This window comes from Haliotis asinina, chromosome 5 (genome assembly GCF_037392515.1).
Source record: "Haliotis asinina isolate JCU_RB_2024 chromosome 5, JCU_Hal_asi_v2, whole genome shotgun sequence".
Lineage (NCBI taxonomy): Eukaryota > Metazoa > Mollusca > Gastropoda > Lepetellida > Haliotidae > Haliotis > Haliotis asinina.
Window position 1 is genome coordinate 39,435,048 of NC_090284.1, and position 26,620 is coordinate 39,461,667.

General features: G+C 40.6%; 1 protein-coding gene across 2 annotated transcripts; it reads left to right on the top strand.

The window, feature by feature from the left end:
- Positions 1–1,274: 1,274 nt before the first annotated feature.
- On the top strand, positions 1,275–23,092 carry LOC137284401 (long-chain-fatty-acid--CoA ligase 5-like). 2 transcript variants are annotated; one of them, XM_067816193.1, is made up of 22 exons: positions 1,275–1,573; positions 6,434–6,605; positions 7,341–7,452; positions 8,104–8,171; positions 8,617–8,718; positions 9,311–9,410; positions 10,334–10,506; positions 11,025–11,057; positions 11,547–11,598; positions 12,032–12,105; positions 12,458–12,535; positions 13,550–13,684; positions 14,070–14,152; positions 14,843–14,993; positions 15,649–15,721; positions 16,170–16,258; positions 17,330–17,446; positions 17,759–17,812; positions 18,060–18,149; positions 19,026–19,127; positions 19,825–19,896; positions 21,613–23,092. In XM_067816193.1, exons 2-22 carry the CDS (start codon positions 6,435–6,437, stop codon positions 21,745–21,747), a joined length of 2,064 nt encoding a protein of 687 aa, XP_067672294.1. In that variant the 5' UTR covers positions 1,275–1,573; position 6,434; the 3' UTR covers positions 21,748–23,092. The 2 variants fall into 2 exon arrangements, with proteins under 2 accessions (XP_067672294.1, XP_067672295.1); XM_067816194.1 differs by lacking the exon at positions 1,275–1,573 and adding an exon at positions 2,846–2,903.
- Positions 23,093–26,620: the final 3,528 nt, after the last annotated feature.

Consider the following 26,620-nt stretch of genomic DNA (forward strand, 5'->3'; position numbering starts at 1 on the left):
GAATCTAAATAACGATAGAAATATACAATGATTACAAAACAGACAATAGCCACGGTTATACAGTAGAATGGACACCTTTCCAAAACATTAGTTCAGGGGAATTCAATCGTACATAAATATTGAGAGACATTTCCATTAAGGATCGATCAGAGACCGGACAAGGTTTGATCACAGTCCAAACATATGGGAAGAATACCGAAGCGTATGTAAAATCCAGCATTAACATCAGATCTGGCCTCTTTTTCAAAGTGAGTGGGTGGGTATGGTTCAACGCCGCGTTTAGCAATATTCCAGCAATATCAAGACGGGGGAACACTAGAAATGGACTTCACACATTTATTCGGGTGGGGAATCGAACCCGGGTATTCGATTAACAACGTGAGTGTGGAGTTAGCGTTATCAATATTCCAGCAATATCACATCAGGAGACGCCAGAAATGGGCTTCATACATTGTACTTGCGCGGAGAATCGATGCCGGGTCTTCGGCCTGACGAGGCTACCCCACCGTCCTCGATTAACAGCGAATTGGGAACTTAGGAAGGAAACGATCACCTTTCACTGTATCAGTTTACACAAAAATGCGCCCATATGATGTGTGAGAGATAAAACGAAGAACTGTATTTTACAAGTGCATAGGAACTGATGACAAGTGAAGCCGTAAATGAATGGAAAAAGACCCTATAGGCATGGCTTCATTATTCTCATGTATATTTTTAACTAATAATAGATATGGTATTTCAGCGCCTTGCGCAGAGGAATGGCAACACCAGCTACAAAACACATTTCTCTCTGCCCCATAGTCTTCGCTAACTAATTTTGTTAAAACTGTGTGAAACTGTGGGCAGTGTAGTTTATTTTGTTTTTATCAGTTTGACTTTAACAAAATGTACCTGAAGATTTCATTCAGGGCCTGTTGATTTTAACGCATGCAGGCAGCATCAGGCCCTGATGGCCAGCTGGTAAATTAAAGCATAGCAAACACTGCACTGATGTAAATAAACTTCAGCTGGAACTGGTAGAGTGTGGGTGAGTGTGATTGAGTTTCCAGCAATATCACGACAGGGGACATCACCAACCGACTTCACACAATTTACCCATGAGAGAAATCGAAGTCGTGCCTTCGGAGAGACGAGCGAACACTTAACCCCAAAGCTACCCCACCACCCATCAGACGGGTAGATACAACCTGTTATCTACTACTCAGAACATATATATATCTATGTATATCTACCAGCGCATGTGTGACATGTGACGCGACGTTATCACTCAACACAACTTATCACCCTATCACTTCTTTATGTTGACAGTCTTTAGTTACTTGACTATCGGGGGTTAGCGGTCAACTGTACGTTGTGTAAATCATTGTCTGTGTCCACAGGCCCTGCAACTTTACATTGAGGACTTAGGGATTGCGTCAAGGCATGTTTACATATCGGGGGCACACCCCTTCTTCCACGTGGATAGGCTCGTCGCTGGACCTACAAGGACCTGAACATTGCCCTTGAACTTCGAACCCTTGATTGGAGAACAGCTTGACTTTTCATTGTGCCCTTACGGATCGATAGAAGGAAGGTAGGTAAAGGTGTGTGTATAAACATCTGTGTAGGGTTTTTCGTGTTGTGGGGTTAATTGTTTCCGTATTTGATTCACTGTAGAAACTTTGTAAAGTGCTAAGTTAAGATAGGAGTCGTAAGTGCCATGCATTAACATTAGCTTACGACTTACGAAGCTAGGAGAGCTTCGAGAATCTAGGCCCCGAACTCTAGCCTCTGCTAATATGCTCCATGATGTTCAAATATCATTATACACCCACGCACACACATGTAAACAGTGATCATCGTCATCGTCATCATCATCGTCATTATCATCGTCATCATCATCACCATCATTATCATATACGGGACCCGTGAAGGTGCCGGGGAAGAATAGGCCTTCAGCAACCTATGCTAGCCACAAAAGGCGACTATGCTTGTCGTAAGAGGCGACTAAAGGGATCGGTTGGTCAGACCGCAGCCCTGTAGCTGAAATATTGCTGAGTGCAGCGTAAAACTAAACTCACTCACTCACTGATTACATACGCCGGCGCAAACGACTCAGCATTACGTTCACATCTCTATGCGCATAATGGTTATACAGAAAGCTTCACGTCTTCCATAATGTACATAAAACACATGAACAGTAAGAACCAGTGTATAGTGTGTGCGTCATTGCTGACCGTGAATTCGTCCGCATTAACAGATGTCCGGTTTACCGTGTCACCACTGTTATTTAAACCTATGTAAACATTTAAACGTTATCGTCTAGGAGATTTCTGTGTTTAAATATGTGATCGTGATAATTTACAAACACGTCTTTGAGTATGACTGTTTAAGACTTGCACAAATAACTGAAGTATTAATAGTTTGTATGATAATTTTAAGAAAGATAATACAGTTTAGACCGTCCCATCATACAGACCTGTCATTTTAATACATAGACTTTACATCCATGGCCTCAGCACTCAGCCTTGGAGCGTGGTCTCAACAGAAAGCAGGGACTATATTTGTATAGCAAATGCGAGTATTTCATCCATTTTCGCCTAACCCTGTCAATATTCGCAGCTGAAAAAACACATAGTCCCCAATTTCTACAAAATCAAGTATTTTTGTTTTTATCTCATGCTTATCAAACTCCCAGTGTAACCTTTTCACACACTCTCGGCGTTCACGTGGAACGAGGCGACAACACCCTCCAGGGGCTCAAATGTTTCCAAACTGTGACGAGAGACGGTGCGACACCCATGTATAGCTTGGTCGAGCACACAGCTGCAACATACGTTAACAACGTCACAAACCTACATCTTGCAGAACTGCATAAACTGCCCCCCTCGGAAGATTAGCGTTCTCTGAGTTTATTAGTGATGGTACGTATCGTAGAGTAGAAACCGGTTCCAGTGTAACTGATTATCTGTTTAACTGTTTACCGATAAACCGGTTTTCTTGGATTGAGATGTATTATATTGCGATCTGTTAACATGGCCTCGACACTATTTGGACCCGATAACTGTGTCCCAGTTTTATGAGCCAAACGGCAGGGGCATGTTTTACTTGTTTGCTTCGGAGAGGTCCCTACTTCCACCAGATCTATGTATTTTCTTATCAGGGAACTATGTGTGCTAACCTTTAGCTGTACATTCTACTTGGATGTAACCCTGTGATACACACTCTATGTGAAATTGTCCAGCACTCAGCGATCCGTGTTGAGCTGAGCTGGCTAATTGGCAGATTTCAGGAGACTTCAGTGACCGGAAAACATCGCAGTTTGTCATATTTTAGAGAGAGGCGGAGTGTCGGTGGGGGAGGACGGGTGGGGATAGGGAGGGGTATGTGAGTGTGTGTTGTGTGTGACTGTTTGAAACTCGAAAGGACCCAAGGTAACTGCGCAGAACCTGAGGAAAACTAGCCTTGTTCTGTTTATAACGGTAGTATTGTGTAAAGGCCGGTTGAAAGGTACCATATATTTCAGGGATTGCCGACAGGTTTTCTTTGGTGTGTGTGCGCAGGCACGTTTGCACGTGTATGTGTGTGTCGTGTTTGTATGGAGTGAGTATGTGTTCAGTCTAATAACCCGTTCATATTTGTTTTGAGTCAGTCATGGAAATAATTGCCTTAACTAAACTTTTCTAAGGTTTTGATTTTCGATAAATGTTTGTAAAACCCAAAATAATGAAAAACTGTTTGTTGGGTCTGTATAGGCCAAGAGTGGAATTAACATGCCTACATAATTATCCGCGTGGTGCTCATTAGAAGAATAACTTGTGTAAAGTAGGGAAAGGTGCAAGAACGAAGGAAAGCGGCGATCAGAAGTGGTGGGGGTGGGGTGGTGTGGGGGGTGGGGGTGGGGTGATTAAGAGACACACTGTCTCTGAACCGATTTAACAGTGGATGTAGACCTGTGATATTTATTTATTTATTTATTTATTTATTTATTTATTTATTTATTTATTTATTTATTTATTTATTTATTTATTTATTTATTTATTTATTTAAATCAACAGGGAAACAAATAGGAGGTAAAGAGAAACTATGGTAAAACTGAGGATCAACGAGCCAACAGCTGCACAACACATGCAGTTTTCCATTCGGGTTGTAAAATATTACTAGCATTCTCTCCGCCACCCCAAACGGTTACATAACGATTGCACGCTTCATGGTTAATGCCTAATAATTTCATGCAACATTCCGTTATATTTATATAAAAAAATTCCAGCAAAATGTGTTAGAGATCATCATCATCATCATCATCATCATCATCATCATCACTCTTCTTTATGCCTTTGGTGTTCAAAATCAATTTAATCTGTGGCACTTTGTGTACTTTCCTGTCAGAGTCTCGTTATTATAGTGGAATCTGCAGCTGTTTCCTGTGGTTGGTGCCACCGTTTTAATAAAAATTGTTATAATCCCAAAACAATTTAATCCGTCGTTAAATCTGGCACAGGTGTTGCTAGTATACACCGGTGAGCATAAATGGAGCTGCTCTGCAGTCTATAACTTCAAACTGTTTCACTGCCGAAGCCGTAAGTATAACCGTGTACCCAACACCGATCACTACTCGTGTCTGTTCTCCTGTCTTCAGATGACATTAGATTTGATGTAATTCAACCAGCATGTCGTTACTTTGTTATCACGTCACGGTATGTTCGTTTATACATGTCTCTGTCAAAGTTTCTGTGAAAAACATTGTTTGTCAGAACAACTGACTTGCCGTTCGCGTGACTTTCTGGACCCTGTCCAATACTGAGTCATAACTTTTTCCAGCCATGCAAACGCCCGCAAATGGTCTGATTAGACAATATGTCAACTGAAGGCATATGTCAGATTTCCTCAGTGTGATATCAGCGATAGTTAAAACCAGGGGGACTGAAAAGATGAACAAAAACATATGTATATGTTTAAGTGGAGCTCATAATGCATTGAACTAACAGCGTCTCTCATAATGCATTGAACTAACAGCGTCTCTCATAATGCATTGAACTAACAGCGTCTTAGTGGCTATTATATCCCCAACACGATGCTTCTCTCAGCGCTCAAACAATACTCTTACATGGCATTATTTTCTCAATGTATTTTGGGATTAACGGTTAATATAAAAATAATCTCATGTGCACGCAATGTCTCTTTTTCAGTTATTTTAGTATTTCTTGTACAATTTTTGACCATAGCAAATTTTAAAACATAACAAAGCGCTAGGTCTTCAACCATTTGAACATGATTATTCCAATGGCAATAGTTCAAAATGTGCCGAAATGTTCAGTTTTCAGAAGGCTTCAGTTGCTCATCTTGTCGTGTGATTTCTATAGCACCTAACACAAGTATAATACTCCCATACTGATATAATAAGCGGCCATTGTTAACATCTGTGTTGCCTTCATGTCGTTATTAATATTTTTGTGATATTCACTTTCGTAATTAATTTTGTTGAAAAGTTTGGTCACCTTCATTCTTTATGGTATCTGAAGGACTTTAAATTAACAAGTTGTCAGAAACATATGGAGTTGAAATATTTAATTTGATTTAATTTGGTGAAAATAACGTGAAACGTTATTCACACGCTTGTAAGTCAACAACAGGTGTCGTGTATCTTAATATCACTCATGTTCAGTTAGAAACACATTCTCTTTCAAAGAAGTAATTTCATATTATGTTTTCATATTTTCATATTATCATATTCACTATTAATTACTCTTTAAATATATTGTGAAAAGAAACGTTGAGTCTCTGCATATTTAGAACTGAATAATCTACATCAGCGGAACGCTTGGTAGTGTCACTGACGAAGGCGTTGATTTTTGGATGTCATGGTTTAAATTCTTTCAAAGCGAGGTTTCGAGAAATATGCTAAATTGTGAATGAAACAACGAGGAACTTGCAATTGAACTCTGTAGGCAGGATTCGTTTTCGTTGAAAAAACTGCCAAAACATTTTCGATGTGATTGGGAGTTTTTGGTTGTTTGGTTTTAATGATATAATAGGAGATTGCTAGATGTAGGTGAAATGTCACGACTATGAGAGGAGATGTGATGTACGGTCCCGGTACACTGCAATGTATTTGAATGTCAATCACAGTCAAAGTCCAAGTTAAATACCACAGCAAAGTTCAGTGAATAGTTCACATCGTCACAAATGGAAGTGGGCACCGAAGTTCCGGTTGCCGTACGTACTCATTTGTTCCCCTTAGCATCAGCTGTTCAGGATGCCACTTCTCGGAGTACAAATCGCCTAGCCGTGAAGCCCTGTAGGGGTGTGACAGATAAATAAACGGCCTGAGCACATACTTACTTCTTTGGTACATGCTTGCTTATACTTAATAATTTTGTGAAACACCTCGCAGGTTTCGTCTATTTTTCATGTCAACGTTACACGTTGTATCTATTTTTGATATACGTTTCAGGATGTCTGACTGTTCTTCAACGCTCAAAGCGCTGTATGCGGATAACGTCGGTTTGATTGGTGCGAGTACACTAACGCTTGTTGGACTAGCGGCTGCAAGCTACTACATGACGTCACGACCCCCGCAAGTCGTCCCCCCTGTGGACCTCAGTGACCAGTCGGTGGATTTGGAGGTGAGGGGTTGGACTAACAGCTATTAACAGAGAAATATCCGACAACGATAGAAGTAGTTGTCGTAGTATTAGCAGCTGAAATGTACTGGGAGGAGTAACAGCAACAGCAGCAGTAGTAGTAGTAGTAGTAGTAGTAGTAGTAGTAGTAGTAGTAGTAGTAGTAGTAGTAGTAGTAGGAGTAGGAGTAGGAGTAGGAGGAGGAGGAGGAGGAGGAGGAACACCAGCGCAGTGGCGATACTCCAAGTCAGATCCCCAAAGTCGCCTTTCGCGACATGCATGGGATTCCGGAGATCAATTGGAACAGGAATCTTCATGAGTCGTTTTAAGTAGTAGTAGTAGTAGTAGTAGTAGTAGTAGTAGTAGTAGTAGTAGTAGTAGTAGTAGTAGTAGTAGTAGCTGAGGAAGAAGAATTGAAAGAACTAGTGTTAGTTGTGGTAGTGGATGCGTGTTCTAGTACCTGCAGTTTTCGAAGCTCCCTCAGCGCTAAGATAGTCGTAAGTTAATGTTAATGTATGGCACTTACGACTGTGTTAGCTCTAACAGAGCTTCGTAAATCTAGGCCCGGAGCTATACCTGCTGAAGTGCCGGTAATAGCGGTGGTTAGAGTAATATTGTTGGCATCTACAATTAAATAATTTTCATTATGTTCATTATAATTGAAGTAAATTTAAAACTATCTATAAGCAGTCGTAGTAGTCTAAATCCGTGAGCCTATGACACAAACTCTGACTTCAGGATGGAAGTCGAATGACCGCCTACCCGAAGGCCAAGGGTCAGTTGATGCACTACCTATATGAGGACGCGAGGACCCTGTACGAAGTCTTCCAGAGGGGCATACGACAGTCCAGTAAGTACTGTCGAGACCGGGTAAACTTGAATATGTTTCACCAAAGAGAAACAGACTGGATACGAGCTGTCCCACATAGGACACCCCATCAATAATATTATCAACATTACGGTAATAACAGTAGACTAAGAGCTAGTCTCTGAAATGAACATATTTTACTGAAAAACGTTGATAGTGAAAAAAAATAATATAATGAAATGGAGACCTGAGACTTTCTTCATTTTCAGAAGCTAAGGAAATCTAGACTTGCCACATTTTCTACTCTTGCATGGGCTTTCTTGGATATATATACTACAGAGTCTGTACGACAGTCTATAATAACAGCAACAGTGACATTTCAATCTGATGAAAAGCTGGAAAACGTTTGCTCACAGCGAAAATGTTTGGTTTTTTTTAAATGTCTGGGAGTAAAATATTGCCATGCAATCCGCGATCTGATACCAAAGCAAATAACAGGATGAAGCCAGTCTCGGTGATGTGTTTGCTTCATATCATCGTATACCGGCTTCGTAGATCAAGGTCACTGATGTTGATCACTGGATTGTCCGGTCCAAACTCGATTATTATCTGAACGCTACCATATCGCTGAAATACTAGTGAGTGCGGCGGTAAACAACACACTTACATTCAAACCTCTTTCAATCATTGCAGATAATGGCCCCTGTCTTGGAGCAAGGACGGGTCCGAACAAGGAATATGAATGGCTATCTTACAACGAGGTAATGACAACATTCCACCTCATAGGGCGTAACACTGCTTCGGAAAATAAAGTTTCTAATACAAATAAAATGAAATTTTCAATGCCATGTTCCTACATGTGACATTGCGACAGTCTTTGTTCCCAAATACTGACATTGGAACAAACATTGGAAATTGACCATACACCTTCTGCATAGGTGGAAATCACCTTTGCACAAATGAACATTTGAATAACTGTTTGGAATAGCAGTTCAGATGGTAGTCAGACGGAGTTAACTGAAATATTTTCAGAGAGATGTTATATCACACTCAATCAGATCAAAAGTATATTTCATTTAGAATAATAATCTGTATATTTCTGTTTGTCATCAAATGCTTTATGTGAAAACTACACATGACGTGTGTCCATGAGTATTCACAGTGACGCTATCACCCGCAAACATTACATTCTGTTCTCACTTGAAGGTGTACGAGAAAGCCCGTGCCTTTGGTTCAGGACTTCTTCACAAGGGAGTGAAGCCAGGGATGGACTCTTTTATTGGCATATACAGCAAGAATAAGATCGAAGTGAGTATCCTCCTCGACTGTCCAATTATTATACGTACCCTGGATCCACCATTTTGCCCATCACTCCTCGTGTGACCTTTCAGAAGGTATGTCATAGTATCTGGCGCTGTTTGATTTGTGTGGTGTTTGGAGGCATTTTTCAGGGTGTATATTAATATATATTTAAGAGTTATACACCGAACAAAGTTCGTAATTACAATATTTCTATTTTTTAACACCGGCAGATGGAAAGAATATACATCTTTGTTACAGATAAAGAAATACACCCTCTATAAATGTATCAAGGTCTCCATATTTACATGTGTTTCATGCATCCCTACTAACCTCTGGTTCTGAATGGGCTTTAAACACCTTACAATCCGCCATCACATTTGTCTCTGTATTCACCGTCATGGTGTGTGAACCATCACGATCGGCCTCATATAGGATGGGGTTGTGTATGTGTATTGTCTTGCAGCAGCCTTCAATATTCCAGCGACATAACATGAACTAGCGATAACTGAAACTGGGCCAGGCAAACCGATGACTGAAAGTATCATCACTAAAATGTGCCAAGCACTCGTTATATTTTCCCATGTATGTTTCCTTCCAGTGGACAGTGGCGGAACAAGCCAACAATATGTTCTCCATAGTAACCGTGCCCCTGTACGACACCCTGGGAATCCAAGCTTGCATCTACATCATCAACCAGAGTAGGTGACGGAAAGACATCGCTCCATAATTGACTCCGCACTTCATAATCAGTTTCATTTCGTATGTTACATCGAAGGGATATCCCTGCTAGAAGATGACTCTGGTACTTATTGCTAATTGGATGTTTTAATTGTACGACTTTGTTGATTGAGTGTCACCATATCGTGGGATGAGTCACTGGTAAGCTGTCTGGTCCCATGGTTGATCCTTACGTTTGGATTCTATTGATTGAATATTGCAGATTGTGACATTAAACAGAAATTTTTCCTCTGTGTCAAACCCGAAGTAACACTAATATCTTACAGAACGATTTTGACGTTTAGCGCACGTGTGCTTATGTGACATATTTCTCAGTTTACTAATTGGGAGTCCCTATCCTTTTACAACACAGCGATAGCAAGAGGAAAATTGGTTTTCTGCGAAAAAGCATTATCATCGAATGGGGCTTTAGGCGATTCACAAAATCGACCAGTTTGAAATAAAATCGGCGGGGATCCGCGGAAAATTGCCACCCCTGACAACACTACATCAGGACTCGTGAAGATCTGGGTCTTCAGCAACCCATGCTTGTAAGAGGCGACTAACAGGATCAGACTCGTTTACTTGCTTGACACATGTCATCATATCCCCATTGCGTATATTGGTGTTGATCACTGAATTGTCTGGCGCAGACCGGATTGTTTACAGATCGTTCCATACAGCTGAAATATTGCTGTGTTCAGCGTTAAACAATAAACCAACCAACTACATCTGCTCGGGCATCTTTTGAAAAAGTAATTATACTTATTAATAACGATATTGTTTTCTAAAGTTTGGTGCCTGATAGTGACTATTACGAGATGTCATGCGCTTTTCGTCAGCTTAGCTCAGCACGTTGAAGTGTGACAGGCATTGCTAAGCATGACAATGTGTTTCCCGACAGCTGAGCTGAACACCCTGGTATGCGACAGCCCAGACAAAGCTCAGCTCATCCTGGACCAGGCTCAGCATCTCCCATCCCTCAAGAGGATCGTGATGATAGAGGCAGTCTCCAAACAGAACCAAGATACTGCCGCCACGTACAACATCGAGATGGTCCTGTTTAGTGAGGTGGAGGTATGTGTCATAGAAGTCCTTTAAACAAGAGGATTGATTAGTAAACACTGTCTTCTGAGCTAACGTGATTCACTGTGAACATTTACACCACTTTGGCACTCCAGAAAGGTTTTGGTTCGAATCTCGGTTCGTTACGATTATGTTTCTAGATATTTCAGGTCGCGGGTAGTAAACGTCTTCAGTTTGCCCTCCCACATCAAGCAAACTCACAATAACACATCTAGAATAATGTCATAAACGGCGGCCTGAAACCACCCTCATTCATTTCAAACACAGACTATGGGTTCTTTGAAATGGGTACCTGTCAATCATTCAGTGGCCATCAATATTTTAGGTCGACCTTTAATTATTCGGTCATCTTGTCACGTTTCATTACAGCCTATAGCTCCGGGACTAGATTTTCGAAGCTCTTTTAGAGCTAACACATTGCCATACATTAACATCAACTTACTACTATCTTAGCGCTGAGAGAGCTTCGAAAATATAGGCCCTGAATTTATTTGGTTTTCTGCTTTCAGAAACTTGGACGTGAGAATCCCAAAGAGCTAGTAGTAAGTGCATTATCGTCACGTTTTTGCAAAAATACATGAGGTCCAAAATAAAGTAAACAGAAATTGTTTTGTATATAATTGAAAATTGAGGGAGTTGTTATTATACATCATTATATCTATTTAACCATTACACATTCATGGTAACAATAAATTGGTGCAATAATTTTCCTAGCATATGAAACATACCTCGACAACGATACAAGAATCTTTCTCGAAATGTTGCATTATCTGAATAAAGAAGTTGTTCATCCATAATTCTTGTCCATATATATTTGCACCACGTCTACCTTTTGGGGTTTGACGACGAGATGTTTAAAATGTTTATCTTTCCTTTTTCATTAACATTGCCACAGAGCCGTACTATCACACGGGCTGTGTTTCATATGACATTAAGGCACAACACACATCTCAGTCACCCTGAGTTTTCAGATTCTATAGCTTCTGCTGCCAACAGTGGGTTAACGGTACTTTGTTTGTGTTGTTTCGTAGCTCCCCAACCCGTCTGATCTCGCCACAGTGTGTTACACCAGCGGAACCACAGGTGACGTACCGGTTTCTTTCAGTCAGATAAAATTCTTACAGAGGCTTGTAACTCGTGCTGGTCTCACTGGGATAATAGGTACACAGGACCAGGCGTCATGGACACAACGTAACCTAGGACCACGTGCCTCTCTTATTCTAGGACGTCGTTGACGGAATATGTCAACACCATACCGTGCCTCGACTATTTCAGGTACAGAAGGAATCGCTAGTAACTTGTCCATGGGATAACTGGTGACTGTATCTCAGCAATTCTAGGTTGCGTGACACCGTGCAAATACCTGGAGAACTAGAGCCCCTATTTATCTTCAGTTCCTCTTTAAGGATTTCTTTTTCTGGTTGTTAAACATAATCATTCATTGTCGAATACATCATCATGAATAAATATTAAACATTTACAGTAACAAGGTGTAACTGTAAATGTATATTTTCAGGCGATCCTAAAGGGGTGATGTTGTCTCATGCTAATCTCATCTCTAACTTGGGATCTGTTATGTTCCACATCATGGTAAGAAAAACAACAACTTGTCTCATTCCTTGACATGTTTGACTCACATAGACGGAGCGTAGTGTTGGCGCTGAGATCGCTTAAATCAGCCACGTATCCAGTACACTTGTGAGGATCCAGGTTTGAATTCGTATTTCAGAACCATAATTTCGAGAGAGGCGACTAACGGGAAGAGGTGTCCAGCTTTGTTGATGTATGTTATCGTTTCATGATAGCATGATGTAAATCACTGGACTGCCTGCTTCAGACTCGATAATTTACATAGCTTCATCATATTGGTGGAATAATTACTGAGTTAAACCACAAACAGACAACACTCAATGTTATTTGGTTTTTTTTGTTATTTCCGTAGGACCACATAAACCTGAGCCCGAGTGACCGCCATCTTTCCTACCTCCCACTTGCTCACATGTTTGAGAGGGGCATGCAGGTAAGATGCAGTAGCTATGATTACCATATCCCTTCTTCCGTACATCGCATAATATGAAACTACTTCTACCTGTTCATGTGTTGACACATTACAAATGCCAGTATGCGCCATTCGAGGTGAGGAAAAGCATTGCAGGCCTCAAAAATCACCAACGGCTTTTGCTTTAGAACTTGAATCCTTATCGAAAAAAAACCATTCGAGGGATACAGTTAAGTGTTTTGCGGTTGGGATTATATGCATGATTTATCCAAATATTTACCTTGTAATCAATCATGCATGAAGAATGGGTTAGCTAATCGAACGGCGGACATTGCCACACTATTTAAACTGGTCGATCTAACTTCTCGGTATATAGTGTAAAGACAGGAAACGTTGTTTGATATATCACATTCTCCTTAAACTGCCATTTTGGCGAGGATGAGACCAAGGAGCGATTTTACGAGCGATTCGATTTTAAGATGTCTGTTCCTTTGTGAAAATATGAAACGATTATGTCTTATTTGTGACAGTCAGTCTAAATTACAGCTTTGATGCGAAAAATGCGTGAATAGCGAAATAAACAAATTTGACAGGACTTGAATTACATGACGACCTGCTCCTGGATGTTTCATATTTGAAACAAAGATTATCTCAGACCATGCATTGGCGAATCTTACAGTTGAGAAGATTAGAAGGAATAATAGCAGTCTGTAGTAGTAGTAGTAGTAGTAGTAGTAGTAGTAGTAGTAGTAGTAGTAGTAGTAGTAGTAGTAGTAGTAGTAGTAGTAGTAGTTGGTGGTGGTGGTGGTGGTGGTGGTGGTGGTAGTGGTGTCAAGGGAGATGAAGCCGCCAATACAGAATTCTCACATCCTGGAATAGATATTTAACCCGCAGGCTAGAGGGTTCACTAGCCAAGCCTTTTGTCTCAGTCAAGCCTGTTTTGAAAGATCCAACAACTGAAACCTTTTCTTTGCATCTCTTGCTGTAATGTCTGTTGTTCCTGCTGTCGGTATCTCCATGTTCACATCCTCACAGATACTGATGTTCACGGTAGGGGGACAGATCGGCTTCTTCCAGGGTGACATCAAACTTCTCACTGACGACATGCAGACCCTTCAACCATCATTCTTCCCCACTGTGCCCCGCCTACTCAACAGAATCTACGACAAGGTCAGTGTCCGCGTGTCCTGAACACGTGGATCGTTGCCAATATAGTCAACTGTGAAATTACCCCTTCTTATGTCGACTATTTACAAGGCCCCTTGATGTAGGATTACTCAAATTGTGGTGTCTTAAAAATGTCAGCTGAAAAAAACGAGCATTGAATACTCATTCACGAAACGTATTTGAGGAACGTTGAAATCTTTCATCGTATGGCTGTTACTTGGATGCTATCATATTCCGACGGCGCGGGGCGATGTTTTTAACGTATCACAGAATTGTCCGTATTCAGTTATTTACATCCCACAGTCATATGATTGTTGAGGGTAGCGTTAAATAAAAAGGAACACAAATAACCCGCACTGCTATTGATTCAGAATACTTGTCAAAACAGGTGATGAACGGCGTCCGTGGCAGCTTCATTAAAAAGACGTTGTTGTCATGGGCAGTCAACAGTAAGCTGGTGGAAGTTCGGGAGTGAGTACTATAACCTTTGTACCGTTTCGTAATGTGTTTGTGAACAGGTTGGGGTTGTAGATCGAGGTAGGAAGCGTTTAATCTATTAAGCCCATTAAGCAGTCCAAAAGTCAGCTTCACACATTGTTGCCCATTCAGGGAAAATAACTCAGATCATGATGAGATAAGGTTTTTCCACGATACAACCCCCGTCTGCCATATCATTCCATTACAAGCTGAATTTTCAAAACGAAATTCATGGGTGGTATAACTATACAGTGCGATTAGACCAGTGGCGAGCCTGGGTTTGAATAGACCCCTGGCAGACTGTGTTGGACGTAAGAAGCGACCAAATGGTCAGGTAGGTCAAATGAAAGGGTGTAACCCGATGCCCCGAGTTAATACTCAGAATATCGACCACTGGCTTGTCTGGCCCAAATTCGATATATTTAGACCGAGAAATGGAACAGCGTATCATTAAACGCCCAAAAGACATAAAACAAGTCTGTTGAGACATGTAGATATGGTTGCTTTGGTGTTGAGGATATGGTTGCTTTGGTGTTGACATATAAAATGTATCCTCTGTTGTCCTTTGGCTTCAATGATGATGAAAGCAGTGTAAAATCCTACTCCCTCAATAAGTCTTTGCAAGAGATGTTGTAAACCAACGAAGTCAATACACTGTAACGTTTGTGTTTTGTTTCTATGTAGCTGTGTGATCCGAAAGGACACAATCTGGGACCGCCTGTTATTCAAGAAGATTCAGAAGACCCTTGGGGGGAAAATCAGACTCATTATATCTGGGTCTGCGCCACTCTCACCCGCGGTGCTCGACTTCCTTAGGGCAACGATGGGATGCATGGTAGGTTGTGGGCACTATAGATCGCCTCGCGTTATCTTGTCATAAATCATAGTAGCATCTTTAACGTGACGAGTTGGAAAAGATTAAACTAAATAAGGGCAAATAATAGGTTTGCTGTTTTGGATTCCAGCAAGCTCATTTGAACGTTTTATATTTTTAAGATAAGTTTATGTAATGCTCAAAGACCAATGAGCTGATATACTTTTAAAAAATATACGATGAAAACTCACCCAGGTTCACAAGCATGAAGAATCTAAAGACGCGCATTCTGAGCTATGTGACTATTACTCTCCTAATCGCCTCCGATCCCGTGAACACGTTGATTATTGTGTTCTTCGATCTAGTTCTATGGTAGATACATTGCTAAAGATACTTTGGGACACACCCAGATTCATATGAAGCAAATTTCCTTTTCTATTTAATTTGGAAATTATAAAATTATATTCTATGGCAAATCCTCAAACCCCTTGCAAACCTGTTCGGTTTATTCGGCTTCGATTCCGCTGATCTTGAATTCAATATTCACTGGTTTAGACACTTTAGTCAGCACCCTAGGTGCTTGCTGAGGATGCAAAAGCCACCTTGTGTTCACTGCACACTTCACACTGACACGGTACAACTATTGATTAAATTCGTGTTACTCACTCATCTATAGGTGCTGGAGGGGTATGGTCAGACGGAGGCAACAGCAGGCATCAGCTTTAATATCCCAGGAGAGAGTTCTGCAGGTTGGACACACTTACATAAATTATTGGTTTTGAAAGTTCTGATTTTCCGGTTGCTGACTCGTGTTATTCCAGGAAAGGCCAAAAGTGTCTTCGGGCAGTTTACTGCAAAGGGCTGGTGGTGATGATTGTATAAATATCTCACACAGTTATGATCCAGATCCTTCTTGGAATCCCGATTCCCCCAGATCATGTTTCTAGTTTTATCAACACCTTATCCCTGCTAATGGTTTCACCAAAGAGGTGAAGCTGATGACCAGATCAAATATTTACATACTCATCATTCAAGTATTGAAGCAACAGTGACCCATGATATGGTTTTGATAAATGTATACACGGCATGTTACATTCCCTCAAAGCTATCTCTGCAACCAAGCGTAGGACCAATTTGAGAGTTTGGATTTGATCTGGCTTTAACCTTGATTTGACTGATATTATGCTTACGTTGCAGGTCATTGCGGACCGCCCCTGGCGTGCAACTACGTCAAGCTGGTGGATGTTCCGGAAATGGACTACTTTGCCAAAGATCGCAAAGGAGAAGTATGTATTACTGACAGAGGATAATATGTCAGAATTACCCACAACTCATCATAAACAGAGCATGTTGTCTTCTCTCAGTTTTTGTATACACATAGACATGTAGGATTGCCACGTTGCTGAAGATACTTCGCAGTGATAGGAGCTTGGGTATTGTTTAAAGCGGCGTAAAACAATATTCCCTCTCTTCTTCATCATCACAAAGTCAACTGACAATTTGCCACTATGCTTTGAGGATTCCCATTCGCGACAACTCGTCCACGTGTTCACAATGCAAGGGAGTTAACTGATGATAGATATACAGATGATTGGTTGGGTGTAAAGTTTCAGGGCGACATGGGTCAGTGAAAAGCCTATTTGCGCCCAACACATTGACCTCATTTAAATAACAACCGTATGTAACTGCATTGCAATTTCAAAGAGAATCGTTTAATTAAAATATAAAAAAAACGGCAACCGTATCAATATTACTTTAGATAGATAAATAAGCATATCGAATAACCTCTGTTTAGTGTTACGGATTAAAAACCTTAAGTAACCACTTTCATTTATGAAAGACGAGATACTTTTTCATTAAAAAAGCAGCAGGTTCAGATGACAGACTGTATAAATGTTTTAAAACCATAGACTTATATCTAAGCCAGATGACATTCATTGTCATATACAGATGACATTCACTGTCAGTTAGCTCCCTTGCCTCGGAAAGGTAACTTTAATCATCAAATTACATGTAGTTGATATCGTGTAGACACTTTGGCGTAGAGATCTGCCAAAAGACCTATGAATCGTTCGAAAAAGTTCGAATCTAAAATTTTGCAGAACTATGCTTCTTCGTTTCCCAGCAATACACCACTTTTTATGGGTTTCGCGAAAGTGTTGACCGACTGAAACCCTCGTTACTATTCTCCAACATCAAACAGACACGCTGTGATATAACTGGGAAACAGCGTTTGTGTACACACCATTACATTGTTTTGTGGTAACACCCCTTCATGGGTAAGTACAAAGTAAGCAGCTCATTTTCACCCTTACTGGCCACACGCTGGTAACCACTGGTGTTTTTCCTCTTGTCAGGTGTGCGTCAAGGGACCAAATGTGTTCATGGGTTACTACAAGAATCCACAGAAGACGGCGGAAGCTATAGACAGCGATGGTTGGCTCCATACCGGAGATGTCGGGGAGTGGCTGCAGGTATTTTCCAGACCACAGGCTTGCTCTCAGCTTCTGCCTCAAGCAGCAATAGATTAACAATGCTTGCAAAAAGGGATCTGTGAAAAAGTACTAGGGGGCAGCTGGTAACAGAACCAAAAAGTAGTAATCGTTATATCCGCCAGTTCGTTACAGGCGTATTCGTTATAGAAGTGGTTTACTGTAGTTTCTAAATAAACTGAACGAAGATCAACCGATTGGCCAGTGCCTGGCCAAATGTGTTGATACTTTTTTTATTTCTGTTGTTTGTTCGTCTGTTTGTGTCATTATTATGAAAGCTGATTCATATTCCAGGAAGAAACCCTTCGAATCATAGACAGAAAGAAGAACATTTTTAAGCTTTCCCAGGTAATTTGTGTTTTACATCAGTGAGCGAAAGACGACGTCACCCGTGTCAAAAGCTTATTCACAAGAAAAACGCTATTTCCGTGATTACTAAGATAACTTTATGTAAGCTGTATAGAAGACAATCATGTAAAATACTAACAAGTTAAGAATATGTTTCTTGAAGATGTCAAGGAAGTCAAAATTGTTTCTAGTTCATCTTCCCGAAGGTTGCATTGGTGTTTATACGTGTGTATTGTTTTTCCTCTAGGGGGAATATATTGCCTGTGAGAAGATCGAGAATGTGTACACAAGGAGTCAGTTTGTTGCCCAGTGTTTCGTGGACGGGAACAGCTCACAGGTTCGTGTACAAGAAGGTTTACGGTAGCGGTATCACGACTCGTCACAAATGTATAATAATATTATCTTATCCTGATACGCGATGATACACTGACCTGTGTATGGATATTGATTTATATGACAAAAATATAACACAGGGATATAAATAGTCTTCCTAGATACTAGTAGATAGTTGAGTGCACATGCTCGTTTTTATAACACAGCCCAGCCAAACTTCAAGGACTTTAATTCAAGGGACGTAACTACGTCAGCACTGCTTGCTATGTGTGCTCTCAGACCAGAGTGGTTTGTTTGAGACAGAGTAAAATGTCAGTTTGTTATTTATGCGACGACTTCAGTTCTCTGTGCTCCTCCTATTTATTAGTTTCCTACCCGCCTTTGGTGAATCTGCTTTTTATAACTGTTATATGCGATATTTTACATTGAGTCTGTAGATGGACTGCTTTCGTGATATATGAACTTACGTACAAAATATACTACACATCTGGAGCTTCGGGATTATTGATTATTAAGTGAGTTGACTGTGACTGACAGTTCACAAACATTATGTACGTACTGCAAAACAACACAGATATCGTACCCAGTTGTCCAACATAGTCGATTCAGATGTTGTTGGCGGTTAATGGCATGAGCCTCACTGGTCAACAGGCACGGATGCTGACATTTTGCAGTCGTCTCATCACTGTGTTAGTATTGAAGCAGTGACCCATGACCCACGATATTGATGTTTGTTGATTGAAATAATCCCCCACCTTCCAAATCCCTCACCGCAAAAGATAACAAACAAGAAACAGATGTGTACTTTCTTTTGTACTTCAGTTCACAATTGCCATACTTGGCTATCACTTACGTACTGCTCATGATTTTGCTTACACAGTCATGTGTGATGGGCGTGGTCACACTCGAGGAAGAATACATCACCAAGTGGGCGAGTAAACACAACATCAGCAAAACACCTGCTGAATTAGCGACAGACAAGGTTCGTATTGAAGCCCCTTAACGAACCGAAACTCAAATGTTGAACGTGACTATTTTTGCCAGTATAAAATTAAGTCATTTACAAATTACCTCACGCATAAATGTCGCTTTCCAATTGGCTGAGCGCGCTTCTGTTATTTTTTATGTACACCACTCACAAGCCCGTAACATTTTCTATGTAATCTCTCACGAATCACTGCTGACCATTAATTTTGACAATCATCTTGCACATCACATCACAGAGTTGTTAGTGTTAGTTTCACTAGTTTGTTTGTTTGTTTAAAAATGACAATCGTACAAATGCAAATTTCACATCATACACCTATCATCTTTTCTTTCAAGAGCGATTACTATACAAACAACCATGGGCGGATCCAGCCTTTTGTCATTTTTCAAGTATCTTCAGTGAGGGTGGGGTGGGGTGTGTGTGTTGATTGAGAATCAGAACATGACGTTGGAAAATAAGGGGGCAACCCCCCACCCTCGAATCCGCCACTGAACAACTATGGTCATGAAGAAGTACAAGTGGTGATGAACTCTCCAAACATTCATTATTATCATATCAACATTGATTAACTCCGATATATCTCCCAGGCTTTTCAGTCTTGAATTAAAAATGAAGTTTTTAATTTACAGTCAAATGCGAATCATCCATAGGAAATATGGGTTTATGTTTCTGTTTACCTCTTCTGCTTCAGGACTTGAAGGCTGCTGTCCTGGCCGACATGTTGTCAGCGGGCAAGAGCGGAGGCCTCAAGGGCTTTGAACAGGTATATACACAATATTTTCTCTTTGCACATATTTCTGACATGTACACGTAACTATATAACAAGAAACGCATATTCTTGATGGCATTTGAAATATAAACGTTTTAACTGACCTTTTAGTTTTAACTGCAATATTTTAATTGAATGAAAACTAAATATGTTTTGCGCAGGTAAAATGTTTTGAACGTTTCATTTCATCAATATAGTCTTGAAGCCCAGTTATCCATAACGAAATTCCTCATACGTGCATATATGAAAGGGCAGATAATCCGTCACCAAGCCAGGGGTCATTGTCAAGGTTGAATGGCCATGGACGCCGAAAACCTGAGTTCGATTCCCCAGGTAAAATGTCTGAAACACAGTTCTGGGCCCGCTTGCACAGAGCAATCTTAGTTACAATCAATCTTAGGCCCCTACAATCAACTTTACAATCACCATACAATTGCCCTAATCAACTTGCACAAAGACGATCTTAAGACATCATGGATTTAAGATCGCGATCTTAACTAAGATCGAACTCTTCAACGTTGGACGTAGAAATTTCTTAAACTCGACTCCTGTCTACAGTTGTCTTCAAGTGCGCATAGCATGCAGCGCAAATACAACGTGGAACTGGTTACTGCACACAGATGACATTCCTTCTTTAATCGCACCTTGCAGATTTTTCATGACAACAAATATAAAAAAACAAACAAACAAAAGAAAAACCCAAACAACCCCAACCCACAAGTCTTTGAAGTAAATAATAACGTTGAAGCAAGCGATAACGTAGAAGGTAACATGTATAATCACTCGTACCTCAAGGGGTATTCTCTATTTTTTCTACATTCTAATTTTTTTATGAACTAAACATGTGATACTGCAACCACAGAAATATCATGTTTTATGCAAATAGTGAAATACAAGCCCTATTATTAAAATATTAGCTGCCCTTGAGTTATTGAAAAGGTCATGGCCACTGCTAATCGCATGCAGACCCCTTTCGTTAGATCTACTATCCTTTCTTTGTTTATCAAAAAGGTATGGTGTTCATACTTTTTCCAACACTGAACCGGTTGAGAATTGTACTCTATGATATCGACTCGATAATGATGTTGTTCACTACCGCAAACAACGATATTTCTGACGTTAAATCGATGTTGCATTCTCTGTGTCGCTGAAGTTTTAAGGCGAATCATACAGTTTTATGCAATATGAAAGCAATCCCCAAACGTAAAGCTAATTATTTGCGTGAAATTGACACCAACTTGGACGCCATTTTGCTACTGACTACAATGATCTTAGCTCCTTACAATTGGTTCCGACCAATTGTAAGTTTTGATTGTAACTTACAATGATCTTAGCCTACAATCGCTTTGTGCAAGTGGATGGCGATTGTAGCCGAAGCCTAAGATCGCGATCCTAAGGATTTACAATAATTGTAGCTCTAAGATCGTTTTGTGCAAGTGGGCCCTGGTGACCACCGCTGTGGTGTTATGGGAATATTGCAAAAAAACGGCGCAGTACCATACTCACTCATCCATACCTAACGGCCATTGTGACCAGTCCATACACATTCGTATGTCACATGTATGAGGAAAGTCAACCGCTGAATTAGCATTTGGTGAGATTGAAGAAACCACGAGTAAACAAACACGTGAAACATTGACCATGGCAACGGGAGAACGTTTCGCCTTCAGATGTATAGAAAGACCTTTTGACACTAACATTGTATTCCAGGTTAAAGATATCTACATATACCCCGAACTCTTCACGGTGGAGAACGGGTTCATTACCCCCAGCTTCAAGACAAAACGCCCAGTTCTGCGGAAAGCATTCAAGAAGGAAATAGATGAAATGTACGCCAAACTGTAAATGTGTTGTTTGAACAAAAGACCAATAATACTCACCTACTCCCCTCACTGGTGTTGGCCCTGCAAGGCATCTATGGAGAAATTCTAAAGTTCGAAATAGGATGAAAAACATTTGAGACATCAGAACCCCTTCCCCGTCCCCACAAATAGTAATGAAATTGTTGATGTGATCGGTTTGTGTTTCTGTGTCAGCGTGCGTGCGTACGTGCGAGTGTGTGCGTGTCTGTGCGTGTGTGTGTGCGTGCGTATGTTTGTGCAGCACTATGGTTGTTTTTTCCTTAAATCGTTATTTTAAAAATGGTTTCCGTCGGATTAATAACTTCAAAAAAATAATATTTCGCCCAGCTGAATATCCAAGAAAATGTTGAACACATGTGGTGATGCGCTGAGCAGTTGAGTTCATTGAAACTAACCTAAATCAGCATATATCATTCATATGACAACACTAATAACACTCTGTGTCTGCGTGTGTGGGGGTGGAGGAGCTTAGTGGTGAAGGCTTTCGTTCGACACACGAGAACCCGGTTCGATTCCCCAGATGGATACAATGTGCGAAGTCCACTTTTTGGTGTCGTTCAGTCACAAATAACGCTCGGCTGTTGTATGGTAGTTGAACGATGCATGCATATGTATCTATGCATATGCTGGTCGAATAGTGCATGAATATATATCTAATAATGTTGAATAGTGCATAAATATATTTCTAATGATGTTGAATAGTGCATGAATATATATCTAATGATGTTGAATAGTGCATGAATATATATCTAATGATGTTGAATAGTGCATGGATATGTGTCTAGTGCTGGTCGAACAGTGCATAGATATATTGCTTAGATACAACAAATTACCATTTATCCTAATTCAAAACGGTTTAGCTTATCTAGATGTTGCATGTTTCTATTTGTATATACGGGTAGTGTGAGAACACTGACTGAACTTCCTCACATTTGGATGAACATTTTATGTTTTCTGAATGTCAGGGGCCTGTTCTGGAAAACCGCATTCTTTAATCTGAGACTATGTTATCACAGTGTGAATGCAATCTCACTATGTAAAATATACAAGTGTGCTTAACTCTTATCTTTGTGTGTATTTGTCATGATAATCGTGTTGTCTACATGTATTTTTTCAGCATGTCTTTCGCTGTATTGGAATAGAGCTATGTAATGTATGTATGTCGAAAGGTAGTGGTTTGCAGACAGCAGTTTGTATTCGCAACCACACACATATGGTAATATACATACAGATATGTACTAGTAAACCTTATTTGTATCATTGTTTCTCGAAATAACAAACGAAGACCCTTAATGTACATTATGCAATAAAACACGGTTTCAACAAAATTACGTTGTTATGTTTGAATCACAAGGTGGACAGGTGACGCTAAGTGGGGTTTAATGTCGAACTTGGGAATATTTCGCTCATATGACAAAGTGCGTGATTGTGTATTAGTCTGTCTCACAGTCCCTGAACCACATTATTTTGTCTACTGCTGAGCCTTCTTTGTAGTGCTAAAGCCTTAAATGAAGCAAGTCTAGATTTCCTGAGGTTCAGGTCTGAATCGCTGGTCTCCCTGGGGCTTCTTTTCAATTAAAATGGGTTTGTTACTATCAAAATTATATATATTCAGAGACTAAGCCTTTGTCTACATTGTGTATGTGTGGCTGCTTGTACTAGCCCAGACTTCAGCTGGTTCTATAGTGCTAGATCACTGATAAGCATAAATGCTTCACCCACAGTCCTTGTTGTCGACATTTATGCAGAACGCCAGACAGGGACCAACAACAACCATATTTTAATGACTTTTGGTATAATGCGGCCGTGGATCGAACCCGTGACCTTCCGCTCTCCAGGCCGAACACTTAAACTTGGACTCAATACACCCATGTATAGAGAATTAGTATCTTGTTTTGTCTTCCTGCAAGGCGGCTAAGGTGTTTGCTTGTCAAGCTAAAGATTCCTGCATGGGCACAATGTGTGAAGTCCATTTCTGGTGTCCCCAGTAGTGGTATTTGGTGAAATATAGCTAAAAGCGACGTAAAGCTAAACTCACCCACTCACCCTCCTTGTAAAACAAATTCGTTCAGATGCGGGAATCAATCTTCTGAGGTAACCTATATACGAAACAAACTGGAAATATAACATGCGTCACGATTTGAGTAACACGTCTTCAGTAAAGTACAGATTTACCCGTGACGAGGTAGAATGGGTCTGCGACAACCCATACTTGTCATATAGGAAGCCTATGCTTGTCGTAGTTGGCGACTCACGGGATCATGTGGTCGCTGACTTGGTTGCCACATGTCATCGGTTCCCAACTGCGCAGATCGCTGGTCGTGCTGTTCATCACTGAATTGTCTGGTCCAGACTCGATTATTTACAGACAGCCGCCATATAGCTGATATATTGCGGCGAAAAACTTAACTCACTCACTCACTGACTCGACCCGGGATTTAAGCCGATACTCTCAGAGTGAGGCATTTAATCACTGACACACAATGGCATTGTGTGATCAGTCTGAATATATTCACAACCACTTGGATCATTGCCATTTCAAATAATCGCGGTCTTATCACTATGGGCACACGTGAACGGCTACTTCCTCGTTGTGGGTGCTGGGTAACGCCAAGAGCCGTTCACCCCCGTTGTGGACCCGGGGGAATATTTGGTCCACCAACCCGTTTGCCGTGGGCTGCGGCCCTGTGTCAGTGGAGGAAGGGATCCTGGTTGTTGAGGGCAACAGGAACCTACAAATTTGTTCTTGTTGCTCAACACACCACTTTGGCCTGACTTCAGACAGACGGGTGAACGGGGCCAGGTTCAACCAATCGGCTGGTCATGCCAAGCCCTGTGCATGGATTATATATATGTCATTGCACAAATTTTAATTGGACTTTTAATTCCGGTCTGGGCTTAAATGTTCTCGACCTCTTCTGATTTTGAAATGTATTTTTGAAGTTCTGAACTTTGCCTAGAGTCTTGTGCCCAGAAGGCGGTGGCTCATAGGCCAATCTGGTGAATTAATTATTTATAATTCTTTTGCTGAAGCATATCATCCGGGTATCCTAGATGCTGCAAGCTGGAGACCCACTTGCTTTTAGCATTGTTCTTGTGATACTCCGTGGTGGGTGGGAGGCTCGGATGAAGAACCATATTACACTAACCATGGCTTATGCAATTCCACCAAAAAAACAAACGTCCACTTGAAATTGATCCTGCTGATACTGACCACAGACCGTCTGAATCGATTGAGCACTGGCTGCGTTTCCTTGTGATTGAGACGCCTGACAAGACATAGTTAAAGTTGAACCCCTTTGCTGTATCCAAGGGTATTCAAGGTATTGCTGGGGATGTTAAAAACATTAGACGCTTACGTTCGGGTGCGGGAAAAAAACAGCAATCAACCAACCTGGTGAACATTAAATCTTTCATGGGCATTCCGGTCACGGTCTCTGCTCACAAAACACTGAACACAAGTCAAGGTATCGTAAGAGACCGTGATCGATTGTTTGATGATATGTCGGACCTTGATATAGTATCAGATATGAAGGATCAAGGTGTGCTTTAATCAAGCGATTTTCAACTCGGAATAACAACGAAACCATCAAAACGAATACGTATCTGTTTACTTTTTCATCTCCAAATGCCACCAAATAACTGAAGGCTGGCTACTGCAACATTCAAGTTGACACCTACATCCCCAACCCGCTCAGGTGTCTTAAATGCCAGAAATTTGGAGACGGTGTAACAACTTGCACATTGTCTGTTGTGTGTGCTCACTGTGGTGAGAAAACACACACAACAGAAGACTGTACGAGTGATTTTCAAAAATGCACAACTGCTAAGGCGACCATTCATCATTTTCTAAACAGTGTCGTATTCGGAAAGAGCAAATTTAGATAAACAAAATAAAATTTACTCAATATATCTCATTTTCTGAGGAAAAAAACTGGTAAAGAGATCTGACCTTCCAGAAAGCTATGCTTCAGTAGCAAAAACATCATCTGAGTCCAACTCTAAAATAACAAAACCATCCACAGGCTGCCAAACTAAATTGACTTGGGTAAATTACCCCTCACCACAGCTTTTGTACCCTGCTGTATCATCTCAGACTGAGGAATCACTTCCTAGTACATCAAAGTCTTCTGATCATAAATCTTCTCAGTCACACTCAGAATCTCAATCGACAGCTGATAGTGAAAGTGAACCCAAGCCTAAGCCTGATGCTTCAAAACAACAAAGTGGTAGACCAAAACAGCAAAGTGGTAGAGCAAAACAACAAAGTGGTAGAGCCCCAAAAGGGTCACAAAATAGATTTCAGTTGTCCAACAAATAGAGGTCTCTTGAAGACATGGACGCATCTGTCCTTCATGACTGTTGAATATTCAATCACAAGGGATGAATATTTTTATTCCCGAACTATGAAGAATAACACAAGTTCTCATTTAATCATTACATTTTTTTTTAAATAGATTTATTACCCGAATTGTAAGCAGATAAATATTTAATTATTGGAAGTTTAAATTCGTACCTGTGTTTGTTAGTGGCTGTACCCTTAAAGGGAGTTGAAGTTCTGTAAAACTATTGTCCTCCGGAGAGGGTACGTAAGTCCACAAACATTCAAAGTAAATCCAAACTTTCCACGTTTTTAAATCGTAGAATAAGTGTCTGTTTACTGTATAGCTAGATTTCCCAAATTGCTGACGTCTGATGGGATCATGTAAATCCATTTGGGTCCCTGCATTTAGCAAAAGTACTGTATGTCCTCACTATGGTGATCTACCTTCAGTTGTTAGCAATCTATAGCCCATTTGTATATTGTATTGTCCTCTATAGATAAACTGTTTTACGTCTAACTACTAGTTTTACAT

Excerpts from the sequence above, each read along its gene's own strand:
- LOC137284401 (XM_067816193.1), top strand. The coding sequence starts at position 6,435 with ATGTCTGACTGTTCTTCAACGCTCAAAGCGCTGTATGCGGATAACGTC. Across the intron at positions 11,599-12,031 it reads TTACACCAGCGGAACCACAG|GCGATCCTAAAGGGGTGATG; the intron begins GTGACGTACCGG and ends GTATATTTTCAG. Across the intron at positions 16,259-17,329 it reads CCAAAGATCGCAAAGGAGAA|GTGTGCGTCAAGGGACCAAA; the intron begins GTATGTATTACT and ends TCCTCTTGTCAG.